Below are 19,733 nucleotides of genomic sequence, written 5' to 3' on the forward strand. Positions count from 1 at the left end.
AGACGGCAATAAATAATAAATAACTAAATAAACACACTCATTAAAACGCAGTTAAAAAAACACATTGAGAGTGGAAAGTTTAAAGTGATTCATTCAAGCTGACACTATGAGAGACAGCATTGCTCAGCTCTTTTGCTAGTCTCTGTCCAATTTTTTTCAATTTGTAATACTCCTTCTCAGTGAAGCCTCCCTCCCCTCCGATGTTCATCTGAGATTTTACAGATAGCAACAGCATTTTTTTGTTTTGGACATTCTTCATATTTTTTGTTTTTTTGTAACACCTGTATACCATGTACTGAGTACATCCCATCCCGCTGTGAAGCAGCAGCCAGTGGTGAGTCAGTGAGGGGCTGGCAGTCTGTTACACAGTCCTCCATCTCCTCCTCCTCCTCCTCACTAGACTCTGTCTCTTCACCACTAGACTCTGTCTGCACCTCCTTCTCCTCCCTATCTGCTGTTTTCTTGGCTTTAGAGCCACAGGTTTCACTGGCCTGTTTCCTTTTAAGAAGGGGAGCCTTACACCTACTTTCTTCCTCCTCCATCAACCCACCCTCACTGTCACTCTGCTCTACTGCAGCAGAGCTGGGCCCAGCCTCTACACTCTCTGCTGGTTCTGTAATAATATTGTCCCCATTCTCTTGAACAACGTCATGAATAGGCCTGGGTAAAAAAATCGATTTAATCGATTTTGGATCGATTTCGTTTAAATTTCACGCTATCGATTCACAGGGCACGAGATCGATTCCCCCCCCCCTTTTTTTTTTTATTTTTTTTTTTAATGTTAATATTTTTGTAAATATGTTGAAAAAATATGAATTTAAGGAGTTTTATAATACTTGAATTTTTTTATCTTAAATGGTATAATCTTTACAATGGTTATATTTATATATTTTAGGAAGATGGAGGCAGTTTTGTTTATAGTTGCCTGGATTGTCATTAATGTAGGCTACAAAATAAAAACATGTCTTTTGCAGTGTGTTGCATGGAGATAATTTCATTAATATATTGAATTAGGCAGGCCATCATGTTGAATAGAATGTAAAATCTTGCTAAGGATGTTAATTAACAGTCACAACTACAAGATTTTAGTCACAATTAATGATTTTAGTGATGAATTAATGATGATAGCCGATAAAGAATATTTCCTTACAACTTAAGAAAATTATCATTCAATCTAGGAGCAGATGGAACCGATTCGGAATGAATCGAATCGAATCGAATCGAATCGTGATTAATCGATTTAAAGCCTTCAGAATCGAAATCGAATCGATTCAGGAACTTGGCCGTGATACCCAGCCCTAGTCATGAACATAGGGAATTCTGACGAATTCTGATCTATTTTTTCAGTGTTCATGATACTTTGCGTGGAATAGCAATTTCATTCTATGAAAAGCCATCTCCATTCATTGATTGTAATTAAATCAGTTTGGAAAAATAAATGGGTGAGTTTTTACTAGGTTTAACCACAATGTTGGCCTTTGCTGCAAATTATCTTTTATAATAACCATATATATATATATATATATATAAAAAAAAGGCTTCTGGCACAGTTAACAACTTAGGAATATCACTCTGTAATAACACATTTGTCCAAGAGTATTTAAGAAACAATAATAATAATAATATTTTTTAAGAAAATTAACATTAGGAAAATAATATTTTTTATTCACTACATTACATTTATTTGCAGAAACTTTATACTTTTAACTATGAAGATGAACCCCAGATATTGCTTCCCGATCACACAACTTAAAATAGGAACTAAGCAAAGCAGCCGTCGGAGCACTATTAAGAGCTACGATATAAAAAGAAGAGCTGGAGATTATTTTAAACGTATATATCAACATGTATATATAACAACTAAGACCTCTTACCCCACCGGCAGAACCGAGCACGTCACCCTGGGAAAGGCTAAATCACACACCCACAGTGTCACCTGTGGTGTCCCCCAGGGCTCGGTGTTTGGCCCCACCCTTTTCTCCATCTACATGCTCCCCCTGGGCAGCGTCATCAGCAGGCATGGGCTATCCTACCATTGCTATGCTGATGACACACAGCTGTACCTCTGAACCACCCCCACTCCTTCTTGCCCCCTGCCAACATCCACATTGACCACCTGCCTGGAGGAGATAGATGCGTGGATGAAGCTCAACTTTCTTCAATTTAACAGCTCTAAGACAGAAGTCATCCTCATCAGCCCACCCCATCAGCTCCGCTCCTCCCACATCACTTTCCCTTGCCGAAAGATCCCCCCTTCCACATCTGTCACCGACCTGGGTGTTAAAATGGACCAGCAACTGAACTATGACACCCACACACCAATCACATTCTACCACCTCAAAAACATTGCCAAACTCCGGCCTACACTCACCCAGGCAGATGAAGAGTAGCTCGTCCACGCCTTTGTCTCCTCCAGGTCGGATTACTGCAATGCACTCCTTATCGGGATCTCTGGCAAGAGCATCCAGAAGCTCCAGGACATACAAAACAGCGCTACCAGGATCCTGATAAGGGTGCGCAAATATGAACACATCACCCCCATACTCAAATCCCTTCACTGGCTCCCTGTCACATTCAGAATTGAATACAAGGTCTCCCTCCTCACCCACCAGTGCATCCACGGACATGCCCCCCCCTACCTCCAGGAGCTCCTCACCCCCCACACCACCACATGCAAGCGTCCATTACGCCGGGGACGTGTCCCCACCAGATTTCGTCAAGATTAATTTTGTACCCACCTACGGGGCTTCTCAATGCTGTGGAAGGCTCTGTTCACTTGCATGGGCTCTTCACGGCTTCCGGCGGTAAATTATATTTGATAATTCACCATTGCTAAGTATAATTGACCGCTGTCAAGGAAAACAAAGGACTTCTTGCCCATAATGACGTCTTTGGTAACACTCCTCAAGTAGTCCGGTAACTTTTCAACCACAGCGTCTTCGGTTGCTAAGCGACGTCAACGTCTTTGGCTGACTATTTCTCTGCTGATCAACGCTACGAATGCTGGAAACAAATAAATTGTAAAAAGACACACCATGTGAAGTAATCTTTTCGTTTTGGCACGTAGCCGTGTAATAAGCTGGATAATGTATAGGACGTCACCGGTCATTATTTTCTCGATAAGGACCGGCATCTTGTACATTATCCCTTACTTATTACACGGCTCTTCTCAATGCTGTAGACTGCTCCATTCACTTGCATGGGCCTTCCTAACGTTCAGCTGTCAATTATTTTTGTTTTTTACACGGGCGCTGTGCATCAGCACACACCCTCAGACCACCTAAGACCAACCTCCGCACCGTGGGCGATCGGACTTTCTCCGCTGCTGCCCCCAGACTATGGAACGCCCTCCCTGACCACCTGAAGGCCCCACAGACTACAGCTGTTTTTAAACTAAACCTTAAGACTTATCTTAGCCTTTAGCTAATTTATCTTTTACTGTATATGTATTATATGTTTTAACAACTTTTTTTTTTTAATCTCTGTAGCACTTTTTTCTAGCACGACATTTTTCTATAAATAATATTTATTATTAATAAAAGAACTAACTGATTAAAGCGCTTTGAGTGCTTTAAAAGAGAGGGCTACATAATTGCAATTAAATATTAGGTATTCATCACAAGGTATATGCTACATGACTACATTTAAATGTAAAACTGACAAAACAATAAAAATGATCAAATCAAATTTCCCGTTTTCCCATCCAATAATCCAATTCAAACAAAGTCAATTGTCTCCCGCATGTTAAAAGTCGTTTGTGTGGGACGTCCTTCGTGAGGTGGACTTGCTGCTCAGACTAGCGGGTCTGAAGTGACGTGCCAGACAAGGCATGTTCTTCAACAACAGCTTCCTGATGTGACTCTGAAACCGCTTTCCCACAAAGGAGTAGAACATGGGGCTGATGCAACAATACAAGAACGCTATGTTTCTGGTCACGTACAACGCATAGTTCAACGCCTCGACCTGATCGCACTTCCGGTTTGCATCGTCGGCTGTGGAGATCTGAATGGCCTTCAGCAGGATCACGATGTTATAGGGAGTCCAGCAAACGAAGAAGGTGAACATGATGGTGAATATCAGCTTCACCGAGCGCCATTTCTCCCTCATGCGAGTGGACATGATCCGCACGGTGATGCAGGTGTAGCAGTACATCACCATGAAGAGGGGCAGCAGGAAGAAGAGGAGGAACTGCATGTAGTAGCTGACCAGATTCCACTGTTTGATGACGTCGGCGTGGTATCCTGTCTCCTCACACATCAGGCCCTGCTCGCTGTCCTTCCACACGCCTTTGAACACCAGCTCATTGAGACTGGCCAGCACACTGATGAACCAAACGATCAACGACGCCCCGATGGCGTACGCCCTCTTCCTGCTCTTGGCAGCGGACACCGCGTGCACCACGGTCAGGTAGCGGTCAAAGGTCATCAGGGTGAGGAAGAGGATGGAACTGTAGAAACCAATCAGATGGGCACTGCTGACCAACTTGCAAAGCACCGTGCCGAAGATCCACTCTGAGGAATGGTATTTGGCCAGGAAGGGGAAGCTGGATGCAAACAGGATGTTGGAGGTGACCAGATTGATGAGGAAGATGTTGGTGACGCTGTTGACCTTCTCAAGCTTGACGATGATGAACAAAACAAGCCAGTTGCCTAAGTAACTCAGGAGGAAGTTGATGTAGTAGAAATAAGGAATGATGGCCGAGCCCAATTGGTTGACGTTTGATGCAGAGCAGAGTTCGACGTGCTCGTCATCCACATAATCTGGAACGCTTGTGTTTTCCTCCTGCTCATCCGCCATGGTTATTGCTTAAACCTGTGGTAGATGGAAAAACATATTAATAAGTCTCATATGATTGAATGCTGTGCAAATCGATGTATTCATTTCCATGGGTGATATGCATTTGAGACGGAAGGCTGTGCCCATCAAGCATTAGCTGCTCTGAAGTGGAGCTTCAAATGACAACACAATTATGCTTCAATGGTCTGGAACAAATATTTTGCAGTTAAAAGAACAAAAAGCATAAAAAACACGATTAACATGTAATAATCTATAATAATCAGTTCTAAAATAATATGAGAAATATTGAACATATTATTAATATAATAAGCAAGACAATAGCTACGGTAGCAGGGCTCTCAAGTCTCACTCATTCGGCGTGAACCACACGCAATTCAACCCATGCACAAGCTCACACGCCACACTTCGTATTTCTCACGCAGAGAAATTACCAGGATAGCGCCCACCAATTTGGGCCGCTATTTAACAGTGGAACAGGTAGGATTCAAATGGGTTTCCCGTACGTAGGGTAAGCAGACGTCCGCTTTTGCCCGGACATGCCCTCTTTTTGAAACACTTTTAAAAAATGTGTGGCGGAATTTCTAAAATCGTCCGGGATTTGAATTTGCGTTGCGTTTCTCTGGGTCGTTCACAAACTAGTCAGGCTACGCCCTCCCCTACTCAGTTCTGTTCGCTTTGCATTGGTGGAAGTGAGTAGGGGGAGTGGTTAAGTAGAGCCTTCAGATTGGACGGTTTGACTTACTCAGTTACCGTCGTGTTTTGTATTTATTTTTTTACCATTATTGTTTTGTAGGGACAAACATTAACAAATTTCTCCTAGAGGGGATTGATAAGGTCTATATATTGAACAGAAAGAAACTCTTCATATTTTACACACTTTACCACAGCATTGGCCTACTGAATGCCACCGATATATTTTCATATATCTGAATGCCACGTAAATATATAATTATGTTTTTGCACGTTTGCAACGTTTAAAAAGTTCAGGGTATAAAGTTCAAGTATATGCCTCTACTTGTATTTCTTAAGCCAATAGCATTTTGAGGTTGTGTTTATTTCTGAATATTAGTGTTAAGGGCCAAGGCTTACTATCATACGTCAGTTACCATGTCTGTCGACACATTTTTATGCAGTCACACGTAAATATAAAAAAACAAATGTTCCTATTGACTTATGGTGGTGTAGCCATGCATGTTGTTTTATTGTTAATATGTCAATTTGTTTTTTATTGAAAATACTTGATGAATTATCCCCAAACATGTCATCGTAACACCTTTGAAATAAACAGGACTTAACATGGCAGATACCTGTGTATTGTTTATCATATGCGGTAAGAGTGTAACATTTTCAACTCAGTTCCATGGTAGCACCTTTTTACAGTAAAAATCAAAAAATTATATGTATGAAAAATACTTTTCTTAACTATTGTTACTATTATATTGTTTAAAATGTACGCATATATTAAGGATATATATAGCGAATAAAAAGTGGCTGGTAGAAAAGATGAGTGGCTGGTAGATTTTTAAATCTACCTGCCACAGTGGCTGTTGGGCAAAAAAGTTAATTTCCATCTCTGGTTCACACACATGAGTGGCATTTTGCACCAGGGCGCAGTGTGCGCGGCAAACATGGGCATCGCATTTGAAACCTGTAAGACCTGTGTTATTGTCTCTAGGGCACAGAGCTCGAACCACATACATTACATGCAGGCACTCGTCCACTGCACCTCAGAGCCTGGATTGTATCATTGGTAGGTGCTCCACCCACCTGTCCCAAACATTCCTGATGGAAGTCTTGAGAGGACATGAAACTGCTGCAGGGACAAAGTTGTGTGTGCGTGCGTGCGTGTGTGTGTGTGTGTGTGTGTGTGTGTGTGTGTGTGTGTGTGTGTGTGTGTGTGTGTGTGTGTGTGTGTGTGTGTGTGTGTGTGTGTGTGTGTGTGTGTGTGTGTGTGTGTGTTTGTGTGTGTGACCGAGAACACCACAGGTGTTACAAAGTTGACTAAACAATTCAAAATGTAATGAAAGTAGTCATCAGCAATTGTATATGTTCAAATGCCTAGTGTGGAGGATATCATAAGCCCTCGAGACAAATAAATGTAAAAAACAATATTTATGATTGATCGAAAATGAAATCGGTCAGATTTGACCCGAACACGACAGGAAGGTTCGGTTGACCCTGACCACAGCACGGCTCTTATTCGCTGCAGGATCAACCAGGGTTTCCAACAACAATGAATAGTAAAAGACGTATTGCACGTGGCCAAACAACCTCCAAGCTCACTGTTTAGACATCTCAATAACTAAAATCATGCTCCTACCTTTCCACCCTTTATAATCCCGTTCAGGAGCTGCTGACTCCGTCTCCTCTTCACACCTTGGCCGGGGTGCTGCCTGTGTCTTTTGAGGTGTGTGTGTGTTTTGAGTGTGTGTGTGTCTGATGTGTGTTGTTGTGTGTGCACCTGGACCCAGCACCAGACACTGGCCTCAGCCCTGTTGGTCTGTCAGTCTCTCACAGGAGGGAGGAGCTAGAAGGGTGTGGAGGGAAAAGGCTGAGACCGATGCCAAAGTGAAGCCCTGCCAAGACGTGTGTGTGTGTGTGTGTGTGTGTGTGTGTGTGTGTGTGTGTGTGTGTGTGTGTGTGTGTGTGTGTGTGTGTGTGTGTGTGTGTGTGTGTGTGTGTGTGTGTGTGTGTGTGTGTGTGTGTGTGTGTGTGTGTGTTTTAGAGAGATTGTCTGTGTTTGGAAGAAAAAGAGGTGGTAGGGGTATGTGTGTGCCATGTGTACGGGATCATTCTGTCAGGCACCTCTTTCAGGCCATGAGCGTGATGGTCCTGGAACGCCACGACCGTGCCGGGCCAACACTCACTGACCCCATGCACAGCCCCTACAGAACACACCCATGCAAAACACTGTGTGTGTGTGTGTGTGTGTGTGTGTGTGTGTGTGTGTGTGTGTGTGTGTGTGTGTGTGTGTGTGTGTGTGTGTGTGTGTGTGTTGCTGAATGATGGTCAGCTCAGGCCAACACAAACACAGCCCATTATCCCATTATCTCCAACAGGTAGGGTTGCCAACTTTCTCAACCTCAAATGCAGGACACTTTCTTCCAGGTGTGCATGTGCACGCGCGCGCGCCCCTAAAATAAACCTACTAATTTCAAAGGGTTAAAGGACAAACCCTTTCTGTACTTGCTTGGATGGTTCCCAGTAATAATGATTGGCCTTTAAAAAACGAATTTCTGTCATTTCACAAAATAAGTGCTATAATCTGGGTCATGATAGCCAGGGCCTATATGAATGGACCACTTTGGGGGCGGAATAGCATTTTGAAGAAAGACAGACATTTATGTAGGTTATATATAAACATTTGATTATAACTTTTACAATTACAAAGGGTGTAGAACATTTTTGTTATTGTCCATCTGTCCTAACTGTTTGTCTGTCATACGTTAAGTTAAGTTAAGTCATTTATTCATCCCTTTTTAGGGGGAAATTCTTTCTCTGCTTTTGACCCATCCGGGTAGCCGGTGAACACATAGACACACAGAGGTCCACACACATGGGGGCACATACATTTTTTTGGTGTTGCTATCCTGCCCTGTTTCTGTTGTTTCTCACTATTGTCTTGTCTGTGTGTGTCTCTGTTGTTATCCAGTTGTCTGCGTCTTTGTTGTCTGTCTCTCCGTTTCTATCCCCATTCAACTGTCTCATGGACCTCCCCTTACCCTGCAGTAAATGACACAAACAAATTATTATATTAGTTTGAGAAATACTGCCCTTAATCTCTGAAGTTATCTAGTGGAAGGCTATATGTGGGAATTGCATACATAAGAAATTGCAATTAATTAACAAGCAAACCAATCGAAATAAGACTCACCATCTAGGCTACTGCTTCCATGGATATTTCTTGCTACTCCTGACTGATTCAAGCATTTTTTTATCCTTCTGCACTGCCAGGTAGAACTCCTTGCAGGACAAGTCACAGTTGACAGTAACTAGAAGTTCATTTTTGATCAGCTCTGTGCTGCATCTGTTTCTTGAGTCTGACCATTTATTAGCCATCAGTGAGAAGATCCTCTCAACAAAGGCATTTGAGCCTGGCACACTGAGCACAAATGAGACAATCTTGAACATGTTGGTCATGTTGTCTTTTCCCACATTTTGAAAAATTGCCACCCATTTCTCACGGGTGGATTTTGTGGTATCTTTTGTAGCTTTCTGGATTTCCTCACGGCTAGCACAGAACTCTTCATACAGCTGATCCATGTTGATTCTGTCTGTCAGTTTTAGTGCAGCCACCATCTGCTCCAGGTCAGGAAAGGAGAGCTCATCATACAGGCCAATTGGTTTCAGTTTCACCATTACATTATCTGATGAGAAGTCGAACCACTTGCTAATGTATGCAATGACTGAGTCATAAAACTTCACAAAGTCTTGTTGTATCTTGGACCTCTGTGCTGGCAACTGTTTCTCCATCAGCCTCTTGGTCTGGAATAAAAAAAAACTGTCTTGTTTCCTCTGGAGCATCTTCATTTTGAATTGTTTTACTTCTTCATACACAACTGTGATGCAGAGATCTGTCAATTCTAGCTTCTTAACAAGTAGATCGAAAACACATCCCACATTGTGGAAAAAGCCCAGATATATCTCAGCTGTGTCTGTTAACTTCCTCCTCAAACGTTGTCCTCAATGCCACTGGACAGTTCTCCCCCAGGGACCTGAGACATGAAGAAAGAGCAGGCCAAGTTTCTAGGAGACGATTGACAGCTGGATGAAGAGAGAGCCATCGTGTGCAAACATGACGCAGGATTTCACGCCACTCTATGTCGACAAATGCAAAAGATGAACGCAATTCCTCCCTTCGAGAGGCAGACACTGAGAAGTGGCTATATATTTCCAAGACAATGGTCTCTATGTCCACTGACAGCTGATCGCTGGCGTGCTTGCAGGCATTATGAGCGATGTGGGCCGGGCAATTCGCTTTCAGAATGCCTTCGTTTGCGCTGCTGAGTAATTTGTAAAAAGAGTGATGTTTCCCATAGTTTACATTCGCATTATCGGCTGAATAGGCAGTGATGTTTCTAATATCCAGCTCATACTTTTCCAGGCAGGTCCTTAGAGTTGTTGTCCTCCAACCAATCCCTGTCCCAGTGCAAGATCCCACCCTGCCTGAAGTCCTCCACAATCATTCCTATACCAAAAAAGACTACTGTCAGCAGCCTCAACGACTACCGGCCGGTGGCCCTTACACCAGTCATCATGAAGTGTTTCGAGAAACTGGTCCGGAGCCACATCACAACAAGCCTGCCAACCACTTCTGACCCCCACCAGTTTGCATACAGAGCAAACAGGTCTACAGAGGACGCCATAGCCACCGCGCTCCACACCACGCTGCAACACGTGGAACATCAGGGGAGCTACGCCAGGCTGCTCTTCATAGACTTCAGCTCTGCCTTCAATACCATCATACCAAATAGACTGCTCACCAAACTAATGGCCTTGGGTCTTTCACAACCCATCTGTTATTGGATCAAAGACTTTCTGACAGAGCGCTCCCAGAGAGTTAGAGTAGGTGCCCATCTTTCCTCTGCACTTAGCATCAGCACCGGCTCCCCACAGGGCTGCGTGCTGAGCCCCCTACTCTACACTCTCTACACCAATGACTGCATCCCCAGCCACCCCAGCAATACCATCATTAAGTATTGCTGGGGAGGACTGCATATAGGGAGGAGGTCCAAAGACTGTCTACATGGTGTGCGGAGAACAACCTCATCCTCAACACCTCAAAGACCAAAGAGCTGATAATTGATTATAGGAGGAATAAGCCGGACATTCAGCCCATCTATATGAACGGGGAGAGTGTGGAGAGAGTCTCGAACTTCAGGTTCCTGGGCATGCACATTCAGCAGGACCTGACCTGGACAATAAACACCAAGGCGCTTCTGAAAAAGGCCCAACAGAGATTGTATTTCCTAAGGATCCTCAGGAAGAACAATCTTCAGGAGAAAATGCTGATGAGCTTTTATCGCTGCACCATTGAGACTGTCCTAAGCTACGGCATCTCGCTGTGGTTTGCCAGTTGCACTGCATCTGAGAGGGAGGCGCTCCAGAGGGTCATAAAAACGGCACAAAAAGTCATTGGATGTCCTGTTCTCTCTCTTGAGGATGTGTACAATAGACACTGCCTCAGGAGAGCTCATAGCATCCTGAGAGACTCATCCCACCCAGGCCATAACCTGTTTGAACTGTTGCCCTCTGGGAGGCGCTACAGAGCAATCAGGTCAAGAACAAATAGGCTTAAAAACAGTTTCTACCCCAGAGCTGTTATTTCTCTAAATAATGCAGAATTATAAATTACTGCATTATCATACCAATCTGACCTTTTAAATTGGCTGACATTTTAAAATGTATATATTTTTTTGAGTTCAACATTCTAAATTTATTTTCAAAAAATACACTAATTTTCTCATTTAGTTTTTGTTTTAAAAGCACTTATTTTGAGAGCCTCTACCCCAATTTCGTTGCACTTTGTGTAATGACAATAAAGAGATTCTGATTCTGATTCTGATTCTAGAGCTTGGTGTATGCCATTTGCCGTTTCATCGCTGTCTTCATAAAAGTCAAGAAGCTTGGATGGCACACCATCGGACACATCGAGGCATCGCTGGCAATTGAAAAATATACGGGCTCACCTTCGGCTGGAGAAAGGTAAGTCACAATTTTCCCCACAGTATTTGGTCCTAAGACGTTCATTGAGATCATCTCAGCTTTGGTCCTCCCTAAGTGCATCTTCTTGGCAATTAATGAGTCATGAAATACAGTCTCATTTAATTTCACAGCGCAGTCTGTGCTGTTATAGTTGAGGCCGTGTTTGATGGTATGATATACATAAGTTACCTCACTTGCTGCAATTTTATCTTTTTCCATAGATGAGGCGAAGAATGTGGTAATGTTGCTAGCTCCTTTGGCTAGCACAGCCTTTTTGTGCACGTCGGAGTTTTCGTGGCGAACTAAATCGTTCTCGACCAACATGGCTTATGGCAAATTCTCTCCGGCATAATGTGCAAAATACCTTCCTTTCGTCGTTGCTAACAGGTTTAACCCACAACCTTTTTAGTTCCCACTCTTTTCTATAGCTGCAGAGTCTCTTTTTTTTGGGGGGTTCACTGCTCATTTTGACAGCTCAGTGGCCAGCTACTCCACTCACGCGCAACGTAACCGCGCACCGTAACCATAGCAACTTGCGTGAGTTTTGGCTCTAGACTAACACCTTTAGCGTGTTTGAAATGTCCAATCGATTGCGCAATTTTGTTTTAGTTGCAGTCATTGCTGAAAACCCGGTACGTGGTGGGAAATGGAAGCAACGTTTTCAGCGCTTTTACGGATATCTCGGGATACTCCGCCAGAGAGGTTTGCTCAAACACACTTTTAAGACCACCATCATTAGCTATTTCGATCATTTGATCTTCCTCCTGCACTGACAAATGATTCGGGACATTGACAAATGGGTTGCGGATCCACTCATTCGTTCCCCGTGGATCTTTGGAGGATGGTAAGTAACGTTCAAATTCATTTGAAAGCGCAACAAGGTGATCGCGCACCAGCTGCGAGAGAATAGGCCCTGCCTCAGTCTCTCCCAAAATCCAAACTAATGTTTGGAACATATCGAATACTCCCCTGTCCACTCGTCGTCCCCACAAATCAAGCTTGGCTTTAAATGCAGCAACTTTATCTGCCAGTTTCAGTCGTCATTCTCCCCTCTGGAGTGTCAGGTTGAGCTGAGCTCATTGTGTGACACTACTGTTGAACTGAACAAGTGAAGTGAGCTTAGGCTGCGTGCGCAGCCGCTGAAGCCAATACGTGTTAAGGACGGGACAGACAGACAGTTATGCCTAAGAAAATAAGTTAAGACCTTGCCAAAAATGCAAACATGTTATATGCAATCTAACAACTGCATATAGACTTATGGCATGTAAAAGAGTGGCAGTATTGCGAAGTAAATTGAGTTTATTAGGTGTGCATGCATTTTGCATGAATTTTAATAAAAAAAGTCATGGCGTAGCCTCGTTAACCTACGGCCCGATTAGGAATGGCCCGCGGCCCAGTACCGGTCCGCGGCCCGGTGGTTGGGGACCGCTGCCGTACGGGACAAATCAAAATCTTCCGAAATAGAGGACATCCCGCACAATCCGGGACGGTTGGCAACCCTACCAACAGGCCAACACGACATGTAAACCTGGAGCTACGCAGGGAGAAGGGGATTCTCCATGCTCTATACATTCACTGATTGATGTCCGCTACTAGTCAGCCCCCACTGCTCTCCGCTTGCACTGCGATGAGCCCACTGTTCCCCCAATGTTAATACGAAGGCTGGAAAAGGAATTAGAGAGAAATATTCAGTTTCCATGACACATGCATACGACCGACTCCGAGAGAATCTGTGGTTTAGCTTGGAGGAGCTAACCGGGGGGAAATAAGAACTTTGTAGCACTGGATCTAAAGAGTGCTGACGGGTCGACCACATTTGGCGATGCGAAGCAGAACCCTTGGCCCCTGTGTGGCGAAAAGAACTCGAGGCCGATGAAGCTCATGGAGAAATCTGTGGCAGAATGGGGTTAAATATGGCGCAATTCATTCATTGTTTGTTGTTATAACACTGACATTATCAGAAAAGCAATGTCAGTAATAAAGTCTCTCAAAGAGCCTTTGGGATCACTCAAAGTTGGTCTTGTTGTGGTATGATGTATTATCCTTGGCTGTTATGTATTATGTGACACGGGCGTGTTGCCCCCTAGTGGCGGTTGGTGGACTTATTTGAAATTGAAAACTATATTGGAAGAATTTATTTGAGATAAAAGCGACTTAGTTATTGTAATTAGTATGGATATATCTTGATAGATAAATTAAGAATGACAAAATGTTATAGTCTTTGATTGTGTTCACCAGTGGAGGTCACGCAGTGTGGTTTCCCTTGAATAGATGATTTAAATAACGAACAAATAGAAGGAACAGTTTGTACTAAACATTAATGAAAGACTTAAATTAGCTTTTTATTTCCTCAAATGTCCTTTCTTTTAAACTGAAGCAAATAATGTTGGTACACTCAAGGCAATTATGAGCAGCAAAATAGCCCCCCCCCCCCCCAAACACACACACACACACGCACACACGCACACACACACACACACACACAGACAGACAGACAGACAGACAGACAGACAGACAGACAGACAGACAGACAGACAGACAGACAGACAGACAGACAGACAGACAGACAGACAGACAGACAGACAGACAGACAGACAGACAGACAGACAGACAGACAGAAAAAACTCTAAACCCCAGGCGATATGTTGGCTCTCACCTAACTGCATGATGATGTGCAGTGGCAGCAAGTAACCTTTACCTGAGCTTGAATCCGAGCTAGCTGAAGCCGGAATCCATCTCCATTCTTATGTCGCCCTCTAGTGGTGGTTTGCATTCTAATCCCGGTGAGGTAATTCTCAAATTACCAATAGAGGGCGACACAACTCATTTAGAAGTTAGCTTGAATTCGCTTGGAGTTGAAGATAGCGAATTCTGACGAATTCTGATCTGTGTTTTTACTGTTCATTATACTTTGGGAGGAATAGCAATTTCATTCTATAAAAAGCCATCTCCGTTCATTGATTGCAATTAAATCAGTTTGGAAAAATACATGGGCTGGGTTTTACTAGGTTTAACCATAATGTTGGCCTTTGCTGCCACTTCAATTTTATAATAACCAAATATTAAAAAAAAAACGTTTCTGGCACTGTTCACAATTTAGGGATATCACTCTGCAATACCACATTTGTCCAAGAGTATTAAGAAACAATCATTAAGAAAATAATATTTTTTATTCACTACATTACATTTATCAGCAGATACTTTATACTTTCAACTATGAAGCTGAACCCCAGATATTGCTTCCCGATCACACATCTTAAAATAGGAACTAAGCAAAGCAGCCGTCGGAGCACTATTAAGAGCTACGATATAAAAAGAAGAGCTGGAGAGATTATTTTAAACATATCTATCAACATGTATTTTAAGTGTTGGAAGAGTGACGGTAGACGGTGGAGTTGCAGTAGCTCCGCCTTCGGTAGCATCGACTCTGCTGGCCGGGGATCGACCACTGCTGTTAGGAAGAGCAGCACAAACCATCCAAACCACAGCTTCATCTCTACTGGCCGGGGATCGACCACTGCTGTTAGGAAGAGCAGCACAAACCATCCAAACCACAGCTTCATCTCTACTGGCCGGGGATCGACCACTGCTGTTAGGAAGAGCAGCACAAACCATCCAAACCACAGCTTCATCTTCATGTGTTACACATGTTCTACAGCTAAAATGAAATAACAGTAGAAACACAACAACGCTTATGCTACACAAAATGGTTTTACAACTTAACAGTAAAAATGCAGAAATTCTAAATTCAATATATACTATATTCTCCCTTTATAATTACATTGCAAGCAAAAGTGGTTCAAATTGGCAATGTTGTCATGACAAAGCTAGTTGACGGCCGAACAACTGACGGCCGAACAACGTTATTTTACACTTCCTCTTGCGATTTTTCATCCTTCGAGAACCTAAATGTAGCTATTCTAAATTCAACACAAACTTAGATTGTTCTCAGCCTCGTTAATATGAGCTGTTATTCTCAACCACAAACTCACTATTTGAGAAATGACGGAGGGAAACTGTGAAAAATAATTTCCTTACAACTAAAATGAAATAACAGTAGAAATACAACAACGCTTATGCTACACAAAATGGTTTTACAACATAACAGTTAAAATGCAGAAATTCTAAATTCAAATTCTATCATATTCTCTCTTTAGAATTCGATTTCACACAAAACTGGAAAAAATTGGTAATGTTGTCATGACAAAGCTAGTTCACGGCCTTGGCAGAACAACTCTGTTATTCTACACTTCCTCTTGCGACTCTTCATCCTCCTAAATGTAACTTCTCTAAAATCAATACAAACTTAGATTGTTCTCAGCCTCGTTAATATGAGGTGTTATTCTCAACCACAAACTCACTATTTGGGAAATGACGGAAGGAAACTGTGAAAAATACTTTCCCTAAGGGGACCACTAATAAACTAACTAACTGATTAAAGCGCTTTGAGTGTCTTAAAAAAGAGTGCTACATAATTGCAATTAATTATTAGATATTCATCTACAAGGTATATGCTAAATGACTACATTTAAACGTAAAACTGACAAAACAATAAACATCATCAAATTTAATTATCCATTTTCCCATCCAATTATCCAATTTAAAACAAAGTACATTGTCTCCCAAGTGTTAAAAGTCGTTTGTGTGGGATGTCCTTTGTGCGGTGGACTTGCTGCTCAGACTAGCGGGTCTGAGTTGACGTGCCAGACAAGGCATGTTCTTCGACAACAGATTCCTGAAGTGACTCTGAAACCGCTTACCCACAAAGGAGTAGAACATGGGGCTGATGCAACAATACAAGAACGCTATGTTTCTGGTCACGTACAACGCATAGTTCAACGCCACAACCTGATCGCACTTCCGGTTTGCATCGTCGGTTGTGGAGATCTGAATGGCCTTCAGCAGGATCACGATGTTATAGGGAGTCCAGCAAACGAAGAAGGTGAACATGATGATGAATATCAGCTTCACCGAGCGCCATTTCTCCCTCATGCGAGTGGACATGATCCGCACGGTGATGCAGGTGTAGCAGTACATCACCATGAAGAGGGGCAGCAGGAAGAAGAGGAGGAACTGCATGTAGTAGCTGACCAGATTCCACTGTTTGACGACGTTGGCATCGTATCCTGTCTCATCGCACATCTGGCCGTGCTCGTCGTGCTTCCACACGCCTTTGAACACCAGCTCATTGAGACTGGCCAGCACACTGATGAACCAAACGATCAACGACGCCCCGATGGCGTACGACCTCTTCCTGCTCTTGGCAGCGGACACCGCGTGCACCACGGCCAGGTAGCGGTCAAAGGTCATCAGGGTGAGGAAGAGGATGGAACTGTAGAAACCAATCAGATGGGCACTGCTGACCAACTTGCAAAGCACCGTGCCGAAGATCCACTCTGAGGAATGGTATTTGGCCAGGAAGGGGAAGCTGGATGCAAACAGGATGTTGGAGGTGACCAGATTGATGAGGAAGATGTTGGTGACGCTGTTGACCTTCTCAAGCTTGACGATGATGAACAAAACAAGCCAGTTGCCTAAGTAACTCAGGAGGAAGTTGATGTAGTAGAAATAAGGAATGATGGCCGAGCCCAATTGGTTGACGTTTGATGCAGAGCAGAGTTCGACGTGCTCGTCATCCACATAATCTTGAACGCTTGTGTTTTCACTGTAATTCTGCTCATCCGCCATGGTTATCGCTTAAACCTGTGGTAGATGGCAAAACATATTAATAAGTCTCATATGATTGAATGCTGTGCAAATCGATGTATTCATTTACATGGGTGATATGCATTAGAGACGGAAGGCTGTGCCCATCAAGCATTAGCTGCTCTGAAGTGGAGCTTCAAATGACAACACAATTAAAACACTTTTATGCTTTAATGGTCTGGAACAAATATTTTGCAGTTAAAAGAACAAAAGGGATAAAAACATTTGACAAACGATTAACATGTGATAATCTATAATAATCAGTTCTAATATAATATGAGAAATATTGAACATATTATTAATATAATAAGCAAGAAAATAGCTGAGAGCTCTACAGTGACAGCTTTCAGGTATCAAACATATTGCTTCTCTGACTGCAGGTATATAGTTATAACACACACTGTGAATACAATTAAGGATCTTTTCTATGCCCAAATCATGTTTTTTACTCATTTACATTCACATTTAGGGCATTTAGCCGACGCTTTTATCCAAAGCGACTTACATAAGTACATTTTTCATAAGAAGTGCAACAATATATCGCCAATATATACTCATTATTTGACTGGTTGTAATTGCAGCTTGAATTTGTCTTCTCCATTCTTTAACATAATTACAAATGCTAATAATTGATTGATAATAATAATGACATAATGCTGGAGGTGGACGGGCCACCGTCTAGTTATTTTAGTGTAAAGGGAGAACTTAATTTTGCTTTGAAAAGATTCTTCTTAAACACAATAACTCACCAATGTTGATTTCCGTATGTGGAGGAGTGGATGAGCTGTGGGTGTTTAGCATAGATATGAGGGTTAAGGCCTTCCCCTTAACCCTCATATCTATGCTTAAGAGGAACTGAGATATCCTCCCCATTTACATTACGCAGCTATAAATGGACACCTCTCGCACATACGATGATTCTGGCACCGATACTGAACAGAAGCTTGGCCTGGACTTAATGTGTTTTATACTCATACCTTACAAAGTCAAATATTGATGATGATGTAATATACAGGATCGTTTGTTTCGCACTTTACATACAGATACTACAGTTTACTGGTACATGCTGACCCCAACGTGGTAAACATAACAAGACTGTTTGGCAGTACAATACATTATCATGATTATCATAATTAATAATCATAACATGGCTTGCTGGATTTAGTTTAAGATGTATATCAAAATGAGTCTGGTAATTTTAACTAGAGGAATACCCACATCCACAGTGAAAATGGAACAATCTTTATAGTAGGCTATACAGCAACTCAAATATGTGACACAGCTTTATGTGCTATCCCTACACAGTTTAATACTGACCTTGTTTGCCTAGTTTTATTTTTTTGAGGTAATCCAATATAATCCAATGGTTTGAATCGATAAAACAATATTATCAGTAACTACTCAAGTACACATTTCTTCATGGGAAAAACAGCCAACAGAGGAACAATCAGTTGTTAAATCGACTGTAAGCAAAGCAAAAAACTCAAAACAAAAGCATGATAATATAATGCCTTTGATCTCTTGGAGAGGGGATGTCCACACCGTGACACCTCTGGAACGGGTAAAGGATTAAAGTAATGATGGATGTCACACACAGACAGGTTACTGGGTTTGTCTTTACCAGGTTCACCCTTGAGTTGGGTCGCTCTTCTCCAGTGTAAGAGTTCCAGAGGATGTTATCATCGTCACACATGATGAAAGAGCAATGTTGGTAATAATGACACATCGGTACGGGCACGTTGCCCTCTGCGTGATCACGGGGTATTGCCAGGGAAGAGGAATATCTGATTCTGACTGAACAGATATGTGGTAAATCACATCCCAGTAGCATTTGATTTACAAGCACAAAATAGATTCAAACGAGCTGAACATTGGGTTTAAAAAGGGAGAGGTGGTTTAAAATACCCCGGAGGGTTACGCAATAGCAGAGCAGGGCGGTGTTTCAACACTACTGAACAACGGTTACTGAGTGTGCACTTCTCTCATCTGCTCGGATGGATGTGCACACACACACACACACACGCACACACACACAGACACACACACACGCACACACACACACACACACACGCACACACACTCACAAACACACACACACGCACACACACATTCAGACACACACACACACACATTCAGACGCACACACACACACAGTCACACACACACATATGTATTATATGATATAGATATCTCTGTATAATATGATGTTATTTAGATATAGAGCTCCAGGACTCTGCCGGAGCACCCGGAGTGTTCTAGAATATTTACAGAACACGGCCGAAGGCTGTGTGCCCCTCGCCATTGTGATGCATCCACTGTAAACAGAGCGCATGGTACCCAAGCCCCCAGGATCAGTGCACACTTCTGTAATCCACCGCTGCTCAGTGGCCAAGCCTGGTATTGCAGCTGTTTATGCAGGCTGTGGACGGGTCCCTCGATTCCAGGGACCCAGAAGTAGATCTCTCCGGTTCCTTCCAATACAAGTGGGGAACAGGAATGCGTCCCCGCAAAAAATGTCTGGATGT

General features: G+C 42.8%; 2 protein-coding genes across 2 annotated transcripts; both read right to left on the minus strand.

Annotated features, from left to right (window-relative positions):
• Positions 1-2,672: 2,672 nt before the first annotated feature.
• LOC130387630 (C-C chemokine receptor type 3-like) lies at positions 2,673-7,276 on the minus strand. The gene is made up of 2 exons (XM_056596819.1): positions 7,118-7,276; positions 2,673-4,812 (listed from the first exon to the last, which is right to left on the minus strand). The coding sequence occupies exon 2, from the start codon at positions 4,795-4,797 to the stop codon at positions 3,745-3,747; it is 1,053 nt and encodes a 350-aa protein (XP_056452794.1). The 5' UTR covers positions 4,798-4,812; positions 7,118-7,276; the 3' UTR covers positions 2,673-3,744.
• Positions 7,277-15,668: 8,392 nt separating this feature from the next.
• Positions 15,669-17,992, minus strand: LOC130387628 (C-C chemokine receptor type 3-like). The gene is made up of 2 exons (XM_056596816.1): positions 17,958-17,992; positions 15,669-17,205 (listed from the first exon to the last, which is right to left on the minus strand). The coding sequence occupies exon 2, from the start codon at positions 17,188-17,190 to the stop codon at positions 16,132-16,134; it is 1,059 nt and encodes a 352-aa protein (XP_056452791.1). The 5' UTR covers positions 17,191-17,205; positions 17,958-17,992; the 3' UTR covers positions 15,669-16,131.
• Between the last annotated feature and the right edge of the window lie 1,741 nt (positions 17,993-19,733).

The sequence above is a fragment of the Gadus chalcogrammus genome, chromosome 8, assembly GCF_026213295.1.
Source record: "Gadus chalcogrammus isolate NIFS_2021 chromosome 8, NIFS_Gcha_1.0, whole genome shotgun sequence".
NCBI classification, from domain to species: Eukaryota; Metazoa; Chordata; class Actinopteri; order Gadiformes; family Gadidae; genus Gadus; species Gadus chalcogrammus.

What these genes read in the sequence shown, in the direction of transcription:
- LOC130387630 (XM_056596819.1), bottom strand. Translation starts at nt 4,797, where the DNA reads ATGGCGGATGAGCAGGAGGAAAACACAAGCGTTCCAGATTATGTGGAT.
- LOC130387628 (XM_056596816.1), bottom strand. Translation starts at nt 17,190, where the DNA reads ATGGCGGATGAGCAGAATTACAGTGAAAACACAAGCGTTCAAGATTAT.